General features: G+C 33.5%; 3 protein-coding genes across 3 annotated transcripts in view; 1 reads left to right on the top strand and 2 right to left on the bottom strand.

The window, feature by feature from the left end:
* Nucleotides 1–18,797, bottom strand: part of LOC143629028 (disease resistance protein Roq1-like) — a 127,765-nt gene that overhangs the window by 12,954 nt on the left and 96,014 nt on the right. The window lies entirely within an intron of this gene.
* LOC143628992 (serine/threonine-protein kinase VIK-like) lies at nucleotides 8,268–11,078 on the top strand. The gene is made up of 8 exons (XM_077098403.1): nucleotides 8,268–8,294; nucleotides 9,361–9,523; nucleotides 9,642–9,781; nucleotides 10,085–10,165; nucleotides 10,244–10,338; nucleotides 10,457–10,577; nucleotides 10,645–10,724; nucleotides 11,069–11,078. The coding sequence occupies exons 1-8, from the start codon at nucleotides 8,268–8,270 to the stop codon at nucleotides 11,076–11,078; spliced, it is 717 nt and encodes a 238-aa protein (XP_076954518.1).
* Nucleotides 11,424–15,258, bottom strand: LOC143629046 (TMV resistance protein N-like). Its single transcript, XM_077098430.1, has 4 exons — nucleotides 14,695–15,258; nucleotides 12,793–13,903; nucleotides 12,405–12,698; nucleotides 11,424–12,230 (listed from the first exon to the last, which is right to left on the bottom strand). Exons 1-4 carry the CDS (start codon nucleotides 15,171–15,173, stop codon nucleotides 11,424–11,426), a joined length of 2,691 nt encoding a protein of 896 aa, XP_076954545.1. The 5' UTR covers nucleotides 15,174–15,258.

Raw genomic sequence — 18,797 nt, 5'->3', positions numbered from 1 at the left:
AATGTGGTATGCAACAATCGGTTAAAGCTCAAAACCAACAATGCGAGAAAGTTCGAAACGGGTCAAAATTAAAAAAAGATCTATTAGTTGCATATATATGTGAACATTGATCAAATTAATGGGTCAAAATTCAAGCATTGAAAACTAATTAATAACTTATGCAACCAAAGAAATCTAACATATATACAATCATACACTAGCAAGTGAGCACTAAAGATGCTAAATTGTATGCGGAATCAAACTTGTATGCGGCAGGGGTGCATAAGGGTCTTGCTAAAGGTTATGCAAATTGCAAAGATGGGGTGACTTTGGAGGCTAACGAGCTATATAACCCAAAGGCCAAGGAGGAGCTCAAAAAGGCCGTGCGTGAGTGGAAAACGTGCAATACCCATATGTGGCAGCTTTGTCGCAGTGCACGAAGTGTAGAATGGATGACTTGAAAGCATTGGAGCCGGTGGGAATAAGAATGACGTCGAAAAGCCGGTGGGAATAAGAAATGACGTCGAAAAGCCGGTGGGAATGAAAGTCGAAGTCGACGAGAAGGGAAATTAATTAATGCAGTTTGAATTCGTTTTATATGTACTTTTGCATTTGGTACTTTCACATATTACTTTTGTGTTGATCAGTTTGTTGGATGGCTTTGTGTGTAAACAATGGGATTGGTAACTTTGAGTCAAAATGTCAAACTGGACTATTTAATTCAAGAAGATGAAAGTTAAAAGTCTTCTTTCGACTATTGATATTTGAGAAAATTACTGTTTGCGTCCCTGTGGTTTGAGGGTGAGGACATATTGAGTCCCTCGAAAAAAATGAACTTGTTGAGTCCCTATGGTTTAAAAAATGAACTGTATGAGTCCCTGCAGTTAAACTTCCGTCCATGGAAAAGCTGAAATTACCAATGTGCCCTTTCATAAGATTCTTATGAGTCCCTGTTGTTTATGGTGTGCTTCGTTTTAGTCCCTCGTTATAAATTTCCATCTAAAATATTTTTTTTAACAAAACTAGTAGAACCGAACTACTTCTTTAACAAAACTAATCGGGCCGAACTAGTTCTTTAACAAAAACTAATCGAAGCGAACTTACTTTTTTAACAAAACTAATCGTACCGAACCAATTTTTTTTTAACAAAACTAATCGAACCGAATTACATTTTTTAACAAAACTAATCGAACCAAACAACTTTTTTAACAAAACTATATTAACTGAACTACTACAACAAACTAATTCGGCCCGAACTAGTTTTTTAACAAAAACTAATCGAAACGAACTACTTTTTCTACAAAACTAATCGAAGCGAACTTAATTTTTTTTTAACAAAACTAATCGAACCGAACTATTTCTTTAATAAAACTAAACGGGCCGTATTAGTTTTCTAACAAAAAACTAATCAACCCGAACTACTTTTTTAACAAAACTAATGCAACCGAACTATTTTTTAACGAAATTAATAGAACCGAACTACTTCTTTAACAAATTAATCGGGCCGAACTAGTTTTTTAACAAAACTAATTGAGCCAAACTACTTTTTAACAAAACTATATGAACCGAACTACTACTTCAACAAACTAATCGGGCTGAACTAGTTGTTTAACAAAAACTAATCGAAACGAACTACTTTTCTACAAAACTAATCGAACCAAACTTACTTTTTTTTAACAAAACTAATCGAACCGAACTTACTTTTTTTTAACAAAACTAATCGAACCGAACTTACTTTTTTTTAACAAAACTAATTGAACCGAACTACTTCTTTAACAAAACTAAACGGGCCGTATTAGTTTTTTAACAAAAAACTAATCAAACCGAACTACTTTTTTAACAAAACTAATACAAGTGAACTATTTTTTTAACGAAATTAATAGAACCGAACTACTTCTTTAACAAATTAATCAGACCGAACTAGTTTTTTTTAACAAAACTAATTGAGCCAAACTATTTTTTTAACAAAACTATATGAATCGAACTTCTACTTCAACAAACTAATCGGGCCGAACTAGTTATTTAACAAAAACTAATCGAACCAAATTACTTTACTACTTCAACAAACTAATCGGGCCGAACTTGTTATTTAACAAAAACTAATCAAACCGAACTACTTTTTTAACAAAACTAATTGAACCAAACAAATTTTCAACAAAACTAATCGAACCGAACTTACTTTCTTTTTAACAGCACTAATCAAACCGAACTACTTTTTTTTAACAAACCTAATCAAACCGATCTACTTCTTTAACAAAACTAAACAGGCCATACTAGTCTTTTAACAAAAAACTAATCAAACCGAACTACTTTTTCAACAAAATTAAAAGAACCAAACTACTTCTTTACCAAACTAATCGGGCCGAACAAGTTCTTTAACAAAAAACCAATCGAACCGAACTACTTTTTTACCAAAACTAATCAAACTGGCCTACTTTTTTAACAAAACTAATCAAACCGTTGCGTCGGAATCAGGTGGGTTCGCCGGAGATGTCGCCGGAAAAGCAAGGTTTATCATAAAACGTTTCAGTTGCCGGAATCTTCGTTTGGTCTCGCTATCTAGCAACAGTACTTCCACCATAACCCACCATAATCGACATACCATGATAAAAATCCTAGCTCATGTGCCGCCGCCACCGTGCACCTGTCAGTGTTTTAAAAACCGGTTCAAACCGGCCGGTTGAACCGGTTAAACCGAGTTTCGCACAGCAGGCCGGTATTTTAAGCCTGTATTTTTGGCCGGTTTGTTAGAACATCGTACCGGCGGTTTTTTTCTAAAATACCGGTTTTTACCGGCAACCCGGTTTTATGTCCAAAAATTTTTTGATATTTGCGGCCCATATTTTATCAAAATTACGTTTAACCCAACAATTAATATTCAAATGTATAAACTTTATGACTGTTTTTTTAAAATTGAGTGCTTCAGTATTATTTTTTTAATATGGATTAACTTTTGGATTATTTTTTGTTATGAAATTATTTACTTTTAGGTTATTTTTGGAGTTAAAGTTGTATTTATAGGAAATTATAAGGTAAACTGTTCAGCCGGTTGAACCTCCCGGTATAACCCGGTTCAACCGGTTGTATTTAGCCCAATCCGGTACGTGTAAAAAACCGGTTTTTAAAAAATTGGCACCTGTGGCTCTAGTGTCGTCGCCGCCGTGCTGCCGAGGTGCCATCAGAAAGACTCGCCGGAGAACACCCTCACCCTTCCAGCAACCGTATCAATAGATATAACATAGAGTGTGGAGAATGCGGAGTGAAATTAGGATCTCAAACGTTCAAATTGAGACGTGATGTTGAATCAAAGTGTGGATTTAGTTGATTTGAGCATCGAATTTAAGATTTAAGTCCAGAAATTGGAATTTGAGGATGAATGGTGAGTTAGGGTTTGAAGTTTTGATTGTACTTGATTTAGGTGGTGACTGATGAACGATGTTTTTTGTTTTTTTTACTGCTGTGAAAATACAAGTTTGTCCCTCATTTTAACGGGGTTGTTAACGGAAGTTTAGTGCCAGGGACTCATACAGTTCATTTTTTAAACGATAGGGACTCAACAAGTTTATTTTTTTCGAATGTGTCCCCGCCCTCAAACCACATGGACGCAAACAATAATTTTCTGTTGATATTTTGATAGGGTACAATCCCAATCTTTAAACATATATAATATCTTTTTCATGGAAAAGTACTTTCTAGGATAGTAGAAAACCCCAATAAAATGTGAGGTATAGACCCATATACACCATGAAGATACTTGTCGGTTATAACAAAGCAAATAATATTGGTTTGAATAAAATGAGTTCAAGATGTTTTAAAAAACAATTTGGTTTGGGTTAAAACATATATGGGTAAAAATGGAGTCGGGTTGAAGTGTGTTGGATTACTAAAAAAGCACCAAAAATAACGGTGGTCCAAACGACTAAAGGATGCTTCAATTCCGATGTTTAAACTTTTAATTAACAAAAATCAAGCTACTTGAAGCACCGGTTTGAGATAAGTTTTACATCAATCGACTCGTATCCCCATTCCGATCAAAAGCCCTAAAATATCAATTTGAATATTGGAAAAAACTTAACGTCGTTATATTTTTTTAATGGAGGTCCAATGAAAACGAATAGTGTGCAAGTTGGGATCGGTGACAGCTACTTTCTAAGTTGGGATTATTATCAGCCAACTGCATTAAGTTGGGATTATTAAATAACTTAACGTCGTCGTTAATATTTTTTTAAAATGGTTGTGAGTAAATGTGAGAGAAAAGGTAATGATAAAGATATAGAAAAGTATTATTTAATTAAAAGGAAAGAGAAAATATAGTGATTGTTAATGTAATTTTAGATTTAGAGATAGTGAAAAGAATGTTAATGCTCTTATTCTCACAACCCCACCCTATAATTTACAAATTTCCCCTCATATAATTTAGATGATGGGTTGAAAATGCTCTTAATGTAAATAATGACTTATGGCAAATTAAAGGCAAACTGGAAATAAAACAATCCCACATTTTCTGTATTGGCCGATAATAACCACACCTTTAAAAATCACTACCAACGGTCCAACCTTTCAACTATTTTTGTCTCGATGGTCCTCCTTTAAAAAACATTTAACGTCGTTACAATTTTTTCCGAGTTTCAAACCGATGTTTTAGGGCTTTTGATCAGAAGAATGATACGGGTCAACGGATGTAAAACTTATCTCGAAACGATGCATCAAATGGATTGATTTTTTGTTAATTGGAAATTCAAACACTCAAATTGAAACACCGTTTCGTCGTTTGGATCACCGTTCCAAGATAAGTTTTACATCAGTTGACTCGTATCCTTCTTCCGATCAAAAGCCCTAAAATATCGATTTGAAACTCGGAAAAAAATGTAATGGCATTAAGTGTTTTTTTAATGGAGGACCATTGAGACAAAATAGTTAAAAGTTTGGACCGTTGGTAGTGATTTTTAAAGATGGGTTTATTATCGGCCAATACACAAAAGATGAGATTATTTATCTCCAATTAAATAACTTTGTAAAGTTTTACTAAATTTTCCTTTCATATATTTCATGTAACTAAGATTTATATTCATAGACTATTAATTTGTATAATGATGAAATGTGATATCTTATAGCATTCCCAGCCCATCTCTACCATATATTCATATATAGCATATAATTACACTAAAAATTACTGCATTTTCTCTTTTCTGTTCAATTCAATAATACTTTTTATGCATTTGCTATTATATTTCTCTCTTCTTCACTCACAACCACTTTCAGAAAATATTAAAAATTTATATGATATCTATAGTGAAACCCCAAATATAACTTTCTCATATAACATTTTCTCTTTCCTCTACTCACAATCACTCATAACCATACCATATAATTTGCAAATCGCCTCACATATTTATAAGGAACGGATTAAGAATGCTCTTAGGCCCTATCATGACATGATGAACATTATACTCTACATGCATATAGCAATCATGATGATACGTACAAAAAAGGATTTGTTTGCAATTTCCAGATAATCTGTACGAGAATTCTCATCCCTTCTTCTATCTTCGAATCCAAAATTACACTAAAACACGCTACATTTTCTCTTTTCTTTTCAACTAAATAATATTTTTCATACTTTTATCATTACCTTTTATCTCTCATTTACTCACAACCACTTTTCACAAATATTAAAAAATTATAGGGGGTGAACAGTCATTTTTCAAATTTACAGAAAAATCACTACATGTCTTTTTTCTCCACTCACAACATCCTAAACTACTCTCTATATTATAAAAACTAGTTTTAGAACCTGTGTCACGCCTAACGCCTTCATGTTTTACCTTACCCATTAATGCAAAGCATAAGGCGTAATTAAAAACATATGACCATGTATTAATTTTTTTCTATTTAGTAAAAAAATTACAAATAAAAGAGCTCACCCGCGGCCAATGCCACTGTGGCGTTAAAGTTTGAAAACAAAAGAAGTTCATTATGAGTCCATTGAAACATTGATTTTCATTTGAATGTCTAATATGCAATTGCATAATAAATCAAAAGAAAAGACTTAATATTCTCAATTAAAATTTTGTGTGTGTGTAACGCGGATTAGAGAAGAGTTTGTAAAAACAATTCGGATTTTGTTATATTTAATTAATATTTGGTTGATCAGCTAGTAGTGTCACAAATACATTATATTCATTTTTTTGTGATTTAAATATGTTTTTTACATATGAAAAGATCTTTTTAATTAGAATATATATGTGTGTGTGTGCGTGCCTATCTTTGTTGTTATGTTACAAAATATAGATATTTAAAAAAGCTAAAGATATCAAGGAAATTGATTTATTTTTTAAATGAAAACGTAATCTAAGAAATCGTATATTATTATTATTTTTTATATATTTTTATATTATTATGTATGAGATTATCATATATTAGAAATTAAAATTGAAATTGGTTAAATATTTCAATTCCATTTTTAGTTTTATATTTTCTCATCTAAATTACAATAAAAATTATTTATTTTATTAGGATATGTCCAATTTTAGAATATATAATCTTTATTTATATGGAAAGTTCTTAAAATGCCTATGAAAAGATATTAAGAATTTGAGCGGGAAAAATTAGTCAAGAATTCTTGAATATGTGACTGTCATATCATCCTCGTTATTTTCTTTTATTAGTACAGGTAGATATCATTCGGTTAATATGGTAGACAGGATGTGAATGCTCTAAATTAATATATTGATAGTTAGCCTATTCATTACATGGCTGAGCTGGCGGTGTTTTACCATCAAATACCGTGTCGCAACTATGGAAGGGTGACAAGAGGGCATCCAACAAATATTTAACGGTGCGGTAAGGTGAAATGCATGGATTGGCTTGTCTGAAGACTTTGTTCAAGGTATATCTTTTGTATTTATATACACTAGATGGGTGCCCGCGTGATGCCATAGGATATGCGCTCAAACACGACATTTGACGCACAACCATTTTAGAATTGAGAGAGATATCGAGATAGAGCCAGTACGCGCCTAACCAAACAACAAGACGTGTGTAACCCAACAATAATATGTGTGTAACGTGACATCGAACGCGTAACCGGTGTCGATAAACGCGAGACACAAGGATTGCATTCAATGCGTAACTGGTCCCAACCCGGCCCGAACCAAATTAACTTTTTTTGTATCACGTGTTTTGACCTTAACCACTACAAAACAACTTGAGTGAGCTCCTTCTAAGCTACTGGTCCTTTCTGTAACATCTCAACCGAAACGGAATATGTCACGTTGATACATTGATAGCTCATAAGCTCATGACACTAATTATTTATTAAATTCATTATATAATCCAAGATGTTACACAAAAACAAATTAATCAAAACAATTCAATATTCTATCCTTAGGGTCTACTAGATGTCTTCATAACTTGGCAAATCTTCACACAAAATACGTGTAGCATATATAAAAATAAAATGGCTAACTGAAAAATTAGTGAGAATTACACAAGTTGTATATATATTTTATAAGGCAAAAATCATACAACTCACGTGCATCGTAGATCAATCACAAGTATAAATGAATATGAAACAAACGTAAATGAGGATCCATTCTATTCGGATAAATCAAAATAATAGGATAGTATATGATCATACTAAATGAAGCTAGTGAGGATAATGAGACCAATTAGCAATTAAACACATAAAAACATAATTATCTGAGACATAAACAATCAACAAGTAATGAATCACAGGAGAACACGAGGGAGAGTATTTGAAATTTGAGATATGAATAAACATAGTTCGTTTGAATAGATGTATACATGCTACCCTTAAAATATGTAAATACGAAAAAACGGGTGTTTAAACTCATCAATATGATAACACTTGCGTGATTCTGTTTATGATTTTATTGAAGGGGTGTTAATAAGAGAAGTTGAATATGTATTTATTATATTTTTTAATTTATAACCGTTCAATGTTCATGAGACTGTTTGATCCATTTCTATGCACGACACCTCATTCCCGTGCAAGCTTTCAAATGATACTAAAAAACCAAGATCCCGTTATACTTTTATTATTTTTTTTTCTAAACAACAATTCACACACTCGTTTACTTTCTACTTCTAAACTACCCCCCCCCCACCTCTCCCAAAAAAAAAAAAAACTGTTCTTTCTCCACCAAATTTACCACTACTCCTTTCATTTGCTAATTCCCACCAATCAAGCATGGAGACTTACTTAAAACCATCGGCCCATATTATTTATTTACTCTCATCAGCTTCAACATACGAATCTTGGAACCATGGATTCCTCAACATCACCTTCCAAGGTCAGTTTTTAATCCTAAATTCAGATCATAACATTAATGTTTTCATGTTTATATATATTTTGTGTGAACTTATGTTTATTGGTATGCATGTAACGTTTGAAGTTTTTGTATGCATATTATATATATGATCATGTTTTTGTAGTTGATTCATTTTACTTATTTGAATTTATCTTTTAAGATAAAGTTTGAATCTTGTGGTCAAACTAGGATTCTTGTTGTAGGCAATTTTTTTGACATAATTCAACATAGGCTTCTTGTTTCCTCCCGTGGCTGTTAGGATCACGCACGGACAGTATACAAAAGCAATAATATGGCACATGTTTCGGGGATTTAACGTGGTTCGGTCTACGGGTGGCAACTTGGTATTATTTATTTAAGTGATAATTGATTACACGTACACGAGATTACAATGTTAATTGTTAATTACTAATATAAACTGGCCGACAAACGAGCTTGGGCTGGCTGCCCCAACCCGTCGTCGCCCCTTTTGCTTCTTGCAATCGTAGATACCCAACAATGAGTGCATCCTACTTTTATTAATGATACTAAGTTCTAACCTGTCAGTCATTTGACCAAAAAGTCAACTTCAAGTAAATATAAGATTATGCAGGCTTACAATCCTTTATATCATTATATGTTTGGTGCAATTGGGGAAAATAAATAAATATAACCCGGGTTCTTGTTTATGCATTTTAATATATGCACTTCTTTTCTTTTAAGATAACATGTTCATAATTCAGACAAACAAGTCTCCATATCCAAAACCAGCATAGTACTAGTGTTGGTTTTTAAAGATTAAATCTTTTTTTAATAACATTTGATGCACAATTCACACTAATAACCTTGTTTTCCTCTTTGCATAAGTTTAAGCCTTTACTTATGAATCCCAGTGGTAACTTGTTTGAGAAAAAAAAGTCAAACCACATCTCTAGTTTCCAAGTCTTAGTCAAATTTAGTGCATTCAGTGATACTAATTTCTAGGTATATTATGTAGCAAATTTTTTCCAGATTTTTACAACATTTGTCCTCTTTTTGCATGATTACTAATTCTATCTTATGTTTGCAGCAAAGTCAAGTGCAAAAAACCGACTCAGATGGGCCCTACCGTCTTCTTTACTGCTCAGGTAAGGGAAACAAATGGGGAGTTATGCAAGAGCTTGATAAGGGTGTGGAACCTAATGTAGGAGATTATGATAAAAGAACCGCACTTCATTTAGCTGCTTGTGAAGGTTGTACCGAAATTGTTCTTTTACTTCTTGAGAAAGGGGCGGATGTTAACTCTACTGACTGATGGGGTCAGACCGTAAGTGTTATTCTTTTAACAAGATCCTGAAATTGTAAATTTAGGTGGTGTTTCAATGTGCATTATTGTTATTGTTGTTGCTGAGGGTGGTTTTGATTATTATTTGCAGCCGCTTTTGGATGCACTTGGAGCAGGCCATTTGGAAATTTGCGAAATCCTTAAGGCGCATGGAGGAATTGATCTGGTACCTTATTTTCCCTTTATTGAAAACGAGTCAATGAAAATGTCTGCCTTGTAGTCAAACCTATTGTTTACCAGATGCAAAATGGACCATGACTTTTGCTTTGATAAAAGTTATGAATGGATAGTTTGGAACACTGTAAATTACCATTTTAGCCTTTCGAATGATTTGATTTTATATGAAAAATGTTAATGAAACATAGTGATATAAGTTTAATAATATTATTACAACATCAAATGTAATCTTAATATTTGTAGTTCAAGAGTATATGTTTGACCTCAAAAGTCAAACCGCATCTTTCTACAGATTGTAGCTGACTCTCAGACTCCATGTTACTGGATTCATTACACTGAAGTTCAATTGAAAGAAGCAGTTCTTATTGGCGAAGTAAATACTTCATCTAAATCGTTAAAAATACTATATTTTGAAATTAGTTTTATGTTAAAAACTTGCTAATGTCAGCAGGGTGCATATGGTGAAGTTTATAAAGTAAAATGGCGTGGTACAGAAGTTGCTGCAAAGACAATCCGGTCTTCAATTGCATCAAATGAGAAAGTGAGGTTAGCTTCGACCAACTAAAGTCAAACCTAATAGTCTGTTTGACTCTCATAAAGTCAAACATGAACTCATTGGTATTCATTTGGTCATCTGACCTTCTGTTTTATAATATGTTTACAGAAAGGCGTTTTTGAAGGAACTTGCGTTATGGCAAAAGTTGCGTCACCCGAACATAGTGCAATTTCTTGGTGTTTTGAAAGACTCGGACCGGCTTATTTTCTTAACGGAATATCTAAAAAATGTGGGTATTTTTACTTTTGGGTTCATTGATTTAGCGTTTTACTTAAAAAAATGTGGGATTTTTTTAGGGAAGTTTGTATGATATTCTAAAAGAGAAAGGAAGACTTGATCCATTGACTGCTGTTTCTTATGCTTTGGATATTGCAAGGTATGTCATTTCTCACTTCTATTTGTTGTTAACCTCATTTAAGATTGTACACTATGAAAAAATAATTGTACCAAATGCAATATTAAGATTTGAACATTCATTGTGGTTTTATCTTCATCCAAATTCATCCCAAAGAGTACAGTTTGACTTTTATGAGGTCAAACATATTGTTTTTTCTAACCCAAATTTGATGTGGAATTTCTTTTCAAACTTAACACCAAAAAGTTTTGAAATTTTTAGCTTTTATCAATTTCATTTTTAGCATCTACATTTTCTTGAAAAGTTGAAGAATCCGCTTAAATTTTTGAATTTTCACACATGAAAATTGATTTTGTATGATACAGGGGTATATGAATTATCTTCATCAGTTGCAGAAACTGAGGTCGAACTCTTTTACTATTATTAAGTACTTTATAATATTATAAAAACAGGAATTATGGCGGTTTCCGACCCTGCAATCGGCTCTATCAAACCAGTTTGGTTTGCTTTTAGTCCAAAACTGAACCAACCCATGCACACGCTTCTACTACCCAATTTGCAAATTTCAGTACAAAATGACTGTCAAAAAAGTTTTGTTAAATAATGTTCACACTTCACACTTGCTGGCTTTATTTGTATTTTATCCATTTACATTAAATTAAGGCAACTAAAATAAGGCAAGTGAAAGTTAGCTGAGAGAGATGACCTTCGTCAGATTTATCATCTTTCAATTTTCAGACCTTTAATCAAAGAAATGCTTTGTGGAAGATGAGTTATGCCGGTACCACTAATATCCAACACCCTGAGACGTTTCAACTTACAGATGCTGCTTGGAATTTCTCTTAAATTATAGCAATTACGTAGATTCAGTTCCTCCAACGACTCTAATTCACCAACATCCTCAGGTAATTTCTCAAGACTACGACAAAATGTAAGAATTAGGGTTTTCAGACGTTTCAACATACAAATGCTATTAGGGAGATGTTTAACTTTTGCAGATCTTAAATTTAGGTATTCTAAACATTCCAATTGGCCAAGTTCCTCTGGCAATTCCTCTATTCCACTGGAGTCAAGGTTAAGAGCTGTCAAATGGTGTAGACTACAAATGCTTCCTGGAAGTCTCTTAAGTTTGCTGCAATAAATGAGATGTAGTGAGACAAGGTTATGAAGATTTCCAATTGATGAGGGTATTTCTTCTATAGAGATGTTAAATGAAAGATCCAGCACTTGCAAACTATTGCTGGAGTGCCCTGTGACTATACAACCCGGGAATTCCATCAGACCTAATCCACCTATATTTAGAACCTCAAGTGATTCCAACTCCTCGATAAAAGATACAGACTTCAAATTGCTGCAGTAATCTAAGTTTAAGTAGACAAGGCTTTTTAGGCATCCCCCGTCCACGTCAACTTTTACCAAATCCCGACAACATTCAAGATTTAACCTCTCGAGTTTGGGAGTCAGCCCAAGGTCAAGGCTCCTCAACTTTGAACGACCCAAATCAAGGAATCTGAGCTTCTCCATAACCTATTACAAGATGAAAAACAAACAAAAGGCGTTAATATGTTGTTGAGATAACCAAGTCAAGGAATTTGAGCTTCTTCATAGCCTATCACAAGATGAAAAGAGAACAAGAAAAGGTAAATGTAAGCTGTTAGCTAATAGATATACCATTAAATAACAACCAATCAACCATATTACCTTTCCTCCTTCCCAAAGCTGTACGATATTGCTTCTACGCATTTCAAGTGCAACAAGATTATTTGCTTCAAACGTTTTGGGTAAACACCAGTGGGGGTAGTTGTACCAAAACAAATATCGTAACGAATTTGGAAAGTGTAGGCGAGCTTCGTCAATCTTCACACAGCCATTAAAACCATTTGTGAACACTCCCCTGTCCACAATTAGGCATCTAAGTTTCTTCATGTTTCCAAGACCTTCCAAATAAATACTAGGAGTGTTTTTAAGATCTATACATCTTACTGCTTCGTTACCCTATAATTCAAGAATGACCGTAAAAGCTATGTTATAACTAATGAAAAAATTGTGAGTATTTCATCTCCATCTTACAAATAGATTTGACTCTTACCGTGTTATCAGACAAGACATGTTCGATTTCTTTCTGAACCCATAATCGATTATGTTTGTTGGGCTCTTCTGGATGCTCACGACGTACAATATTCATGCCCATTTCTACTAAGTGGTCATGCATGGTTATAGTAGTTGAACCACTAAAAGTGTTTTCTGAAATTGTTATTAGAGATTTTTGCTCAAGAACTCTTAAACCGCTTCTAGCATAAAATCCGGAGCTTTCAAGCATTCTTATTGCATCGTCTTTCTCCCAACCTCGAAGGAAGCACGCCACATCCAGGAATATTTCCTTGTAATCTTCCTCAAGATTTTCATAACTTAGCTCCAATATTTTAAGAGTTTCCTTCAACGGAATTGTTTTGAGTCTCTCTAGTGCATCTGCCCATTCACTAGCATCTTTACCACACAAATCTGAACCCAGAACTTTGATTGTTAAAGGAAGACCAGAAGCGTAACTTAAGACTTTTTGTGAAAGCTTTTCGAACTCTTTAGTTGGTTTATCTTTCCCAAATGCATGCCTATTGAAGAGGCAAATTGCTTCCTTGTTCGTTAAAAGATTGATATCACGTATCCATTTCACTTTGTGTGCTTCAAGCACCTGCCTATCTCTAGTTGTGATTATAATTCTGCTTCCTGGCCCGAACCAAGAAGTATCACCAACTAACATCTCAAGCTGCTTTCTATGATTTACATCATCGAGAACGACAAGAACTTTTTTGCCACGCAACATCTTTTTCATCAACCTTTCCCCTTCATGAACACCACTTAAACTAATGCCTTTATTCTTTAATACATCCCTAAGCACTTGTTCTTGCAACTTTTTCAAACCGGACCGCAAAGCATTTTCCCTCACATCCTCAACAAAACTTTGACCTTCGAAGTTAAATGCTATTTTATCAAAACTAGCTCGAGCCAAAGTGGTCTTCCCGGCACCTCCCATGCCCTTGATCCCTATCATGCGTACATCATTTGAACCAATTTCTAAACACGAATCAAGATCTTGCATCCTTTGTTCAATGCCTACTAAGCTTTCATCAAAGTTCATATCAATGGGACGTAACTCGAGTGAAACCTTCTCAATAATTAATTTTATGACTTTAGCTTCGTGCCTGCAGATAATTTTTTTTTTAATTATTAGATTGGTTAATAACCCACACAATCAATCATTTTTCAGGTCGGTGTAATTCAGAATGTATAAGTGTAACGTATTTCATGTTTCAGCTACGGGTGTATAGTATTTGAATTGGACTCGAGGAACTCAAAATTCGATTCCAGTAACATTCGAATTTGAAGGTTCGAATTTGGTTCCCAGTCATTCGAATTCGATTCGGTTCAAATTTGATTTGGTAATCGAGACTCGAAACAAAAACCAATTTATGATTTTAAATTCGAATCAAATTTCGAATTTAAACTATACATTTTTTTATTATAAATATTCATATTAATAAAGAGATAAATTACAAAAGTTTTTATACTTCTAAATATTAAAAATTAGAAGTTCCTCATTCTGGCTATTAAGTCATATATTACTGAATGCTACCACTTTAAATAAATCATTTAAAGTTTTTATAACTTTAAATGATTTATTTGTTTTATAAACTTGTACTTTTTGTTGTTTAAAACACAAGTTTATAGTCGTTTTGAAATTGGAATTAAAAGAAACGATTTTGTGACTTAATTCGAATCGAATCTATTCGAATTCGATTGGGATTCAAACTAAATCGAACTTCGAACTAGCCATTTTGAATTAGAAACGAACTGACTTTGTTGAAGCTATTTCGAATTTGAATACAACTTTAAAATTCAAAATTCGACGAAATTCGAATAATTTGAACACCCCTAGTTTTAGTTAGACTCAAGTGTACTTTATTATTTTCCTATAAAACAATAAAGGAATTACCCATCAGCAATGTTCTTCAAATCCCATCCAGACAAATTTGCTGCTGCTTCAAGAGCCTCTCTCCATTTTCTAACCTCTGATTTATTATTATTATCTTTATGTTTGGCAAAGGCCTCACCGACTGATCCGGTTTGTTTACGGACATCAGAGGGATCCACATCGTAGAACACTGGGAAAGCAATACGCCCATTCGTCTTATGACACTCCATGATCTTCAGTAGCTCGTTTAAGCACCATGATGAAGATGCGTAGCTTTTGGAAAATACAATAATGTAGACTCTCGAGTCCTCAATGGCTTGTAAGAGCTCATCGTTGATCCTTTTTCCTTTCTCGAGTCTCTCGTCATCTTTGAACGTGAAAATACCCCATTGATCAAGGGCAGCATAAAGATGATCAACAAAGGTCCTGCGGGTGTCTTCGCCACTAAAACTCAGAAACACATCGTACTTGTTGTTAGCAGATGAACTTGAAGAAGCCATTAAAGGTATGCTTGGGATGAGATACTGAATTATCAAGTCTCTTTGATTTTTGAGAAAGAAATGATCACCAGATGATTGCAAAGAAAGGAGGATATACTGAATTATTGATCGCAAGATGTGAACCACAAGAGCTGTTAAAGTCAATAAAATTATGTATTATTATTACAATATTATTATGAATCCACATACGCTTTTTTTGGATGACCACTTTTTCAAAGATGAATCCACCGACGCTTTTTGATGACCATTTCTTTCAAAGCAATAATACATGTTTGTCTCCTTAAATAGTACCTTTGAACAGTAGTTTTTGTATTATAAATAGAATGATTTGAACGAAGGTTTATATCCAGTAAAATTCTCATATTCTCATATTTCCTTGTTTCTTGAAGTTCATATATTATAAGCTTGTTAAAGTTTGGGCTAATATTATAACACGTTATCAGCACGAGCCGCTTATATCCTAATCAAGAAAGGTAATAGACACAAAGGTATCTACATAAACATCATAAACACTTCTTTAATTATGTACATTAGATATATATCTATGCATATACATATACTAACTAATATACTGAGTAATAGCAATAATGTGTATAAACATTGTTATTAAAATTTGATAACTATTTTAGAAGTTAGATTTATTTACACTAACAATTCTATTCTTATTATTGTACATACAAATTATATATATATATTTTATAAAATAAACTGTATTTAATATCTTATTTATTATCTTACTTTAAAATAATTAATATTATATATTATATATATACACACACACACAAACGGTAATATTACCGTTATAAACGGTAATATAACCGTTATAAATGGGTTATAAACCTCCACTATAAATAACCAATCATTAACCCATTTCATTTACAACAAACATTCTTCTTATTAAATTTATCCAAGATAAAATTCTCAAAATGATTCACCCGGTTTTGATGTTGGTCACTATAATGCTTATACTACTTCTCATTCTAATTTTTAATCTCCCATCTGAAGAGTTCGGCATGTTCTTTTTCTTTTATATGTTTATAGCTCTACCAATGTATTGTATCTCATTGTTGATTGATATATATGGATTCTAATATTTATCTTATTAGTTGCTCTATTATGTTTAGCAACAAAATGTCAAATATAGCAAAACTCGAATTCCCAGCACTCAACATTTCTGGAGAAAATTATATGTCTTGGACAGCAAATGTCAAAAGACATTTAAAATCTATGGATGTGTTAGACGCAATCCAAGAATACAATGATTGCTCTGACCAGGATAAAGCAAGAGCTGATGTTTTCATCCATAAACATATTGATGAATTGCTACAGCATGAGTATTTTAATTATGATAACCCATATATGATATGGGAAGATTTGAAAAGCAGATTCGGTCATCTAAAGGAAGTTTTACTTCCTACTTCTAGAGATGAATGGAACAGTCTTAGGTTCCAAGATTTTAAGAGGGTAAATGATTACACCTCTGCTTTATACCGAATTTGTTCAAAGCTAGAATTTTGTGGGTATCCCGTAACAGAGGAAGAAAAGTTAGAGAAAACTTTCTCCACGTTTCATGCATCAAATATAAACTTGCAAACACATTATCGTTTGAAGAATTTTAAGAGATACTCTGATCTAAATGCATTACTCCTTGTAGCCGAGAAAAATAATGAATTATTGATGAAAAATCATCAATCTCGTCCCACGGGTTCATTAGCAATACCAAAAGCACATGTTGCTCACAAAAGTTCTCATAAAAATTCTGATCATAAATGGGAACAAAGTCGAGGACGAGGCCGTGGACGTGGAAGTGGTCATTTTGACAAAAGGCATTTTAATGATCGTAAGCATCCATTCAAATGGAACAATAACTCTTACGGTCGTGGTCGTGGCCGTGGTCGTGGTCGTAACCAGAGAGCCAATAATTATCATGTCCCACACAATACCAATTCCAACCACCAAAATAAATGGAATGAAGCTGGTAGGTCCGAAAACAATGGCACTTCATGTTTTAGATGTGGAAGTACAAACCACTGGGCAAAGGCTTGTCGCACAGCTCCACATCTGTGTGAACTGTACCAAGCCTCTCTAAAAGGAAAAGAGAAAGAAGTGAACCATGTTGATAACTTTAATAATATCAATGCTGAGCTGAGCGTTGAAGACTTTGGGATGGAACTTTGAAACAAAGTTGCTTGACTACAATAATTAGATGCAATTATTAAGTGTGTTCTCATTATCTTTAATTATGTAGTTTCTCTTCCATGTACTACTTGTGTTTCAATTAAAGTTCTTATTAAAATATCATATGTCTTCGTTATACACTTATTTTTTTCTTTTAATATTTTTCAAGATTTAAAATGAAAATCACCGGAGCACAAGATCAAACAAATGAAGAAGATATATGTATAGCGGATAGTGGAGCCACGCATACTATACTTAGATCTAAAAAATATTTTTATGAACTGAAACCAACAAAAGGGATCATCAATACAATATCAGGTCCTACAAACTTGATAGAAGGAGTGGGAAAAGCTAATTTAGCATTACCAAATGGTACAAAGCTCAAAATAGAAAATGCTTTATTTTCCCCAAAATCAACAAGAAATTTGTTGAGTTTCAGAAACATATATCATAATGGATATGATACTCAGTCAAGGACTGTTAGTAATGAAAAATATTTGCATATCATAAGCAAAGATCAAATATTGGAAAAATTGCCAATGCTCCATTCTGGTTTGCATTATACATATATAAATGTGCCTCAAGCACATATGGCAGTCAAAGAAAATTGTTGCGATTCTGGTATCATAAACTTATGGCATGACAGATTAGGCCATCCAGGATCCACAATGATGAAAATGATCATTGAAAATACACATGGGCATCCACTGAAAGATCAAAAGATCCACAAAATAGATAAAATGCCTCAATGTACATCTTGTTCTCTTGGAAAATTAATTACAAGGCCTTCGCCATTAAAAGTCGATAAAGAAACACCAATGTTTCTTGAAAGAATTCAAGGTGACATATGTGGACCAATTCATCCACCATGTGGACCATTTAGATACTTCATGGTCTTAATAGACGCATCTAGCAGATGGTCTAATATCTCTTTATTATCGACTCGTAATGTTGCTTTTGCAAAATTTCTTGCTCAAATTATCAAATTACGTGCACATTTTCCGGATTATACCATTAAAAGAGTAAGGCTTGATAATGCGGGAGAATTTACATCACATGCTTTTGATGATTATTGCATGTCTGTGGGGATTGTTGTAGAACACCCTGTTGCTCATGTACACACACAAAATGGCTTAGCCGAGTCGTTGATCAAACGCCTACAGCTAATAGCTAGACCATTAATAATGAGGACAAAACTCCCTGTTTCTATTTGGGGTCATGCAATTATGCATGCTGGATCATTAATCCGCGTAAGACCAAGTGCAAATCATAAATACTCTCCCACACAACTTGTTTCTGGAAATGAGCCAAATATCTCTCATCTTAGAATTTTTGGTTGTGCTGTGTATGTTCCTATTGCACCACCACAACGCACAAAAATGGGTCCCCAAAGAAGGTTGGGAATATATGTTGGATATGAAACATCTTCCATCATAAGATACCTTG

This window comes from Bidens hawaiensis, unplaced genomic scaffold (genome assembly GCF_021521415.1).
Source record: "Bidens hawaiensis isolate Kalapana, Puna unplaced genomic scaffold, B.hawaiensis_p1.1 tig00005142_1, whole genome shotgun sequence".
In the NCBI taxonomy this organism is placed as follows: Eukaryota; Viridiplantae; Streptophyta; class Magnoliopsida; order Asterales; family Asteraceae; genus Bidens; species Bidens hawaiensis.
This window is presented reverse-complemented; position numbering and strand designations above follow the sequence as displayed.

What these genes read in the sequence shown, in the direction of transcription:
- LOC143629046 (XM_077098430.1), bottom strand. Translation starts at nt 15,173, where the DNA reads ATGGCTTCTTCAAGTTCATCTGCTAACAACAAGTACGATGTGTTTCTG. An exon ending in ATGTCTTGTCTGATAACACG is followed by an intron (nt 12,699 to 12,792) that starts GTAAGAGTCAAA and finishes CTTGAATTATAG; the next exon opens with GGTAACGAAGCAGTAAGATG. An exon ending in AGCTTTGGGAAGGAGGAAAG is followed by an intron (nt 12,231 to 12,404) that starts GTAATATGGTTG and finishes ATCTTGTAATAG; the next exon opens with GTTATGGAGAAGCTCAGATT.
- LOC143628992 (XM_077098403.1), top strand. Translation starts at nt 8,268, where the DNA reads ATGGATTCCTCAACATCACCTTCCAAG. An exon ending in TCATTTAGCTGCTTGTGAAG is followed by an intron (nt 9,524 to 9,641) that starts GTTGTACCGAAA and finishes TTGTAAATTTAG; the next exon opens with GTGGTGTTTCAATGTGCATT. An exon ending in AAGCAGTTCTTATTGGCGAA is followed by an intron (nt 10,166 to 10,243) that starts GTAAATACTTCA and finishes TAATGTCAGCAG; the next exon opens with GGTGCATATGGTGAAGTTTA.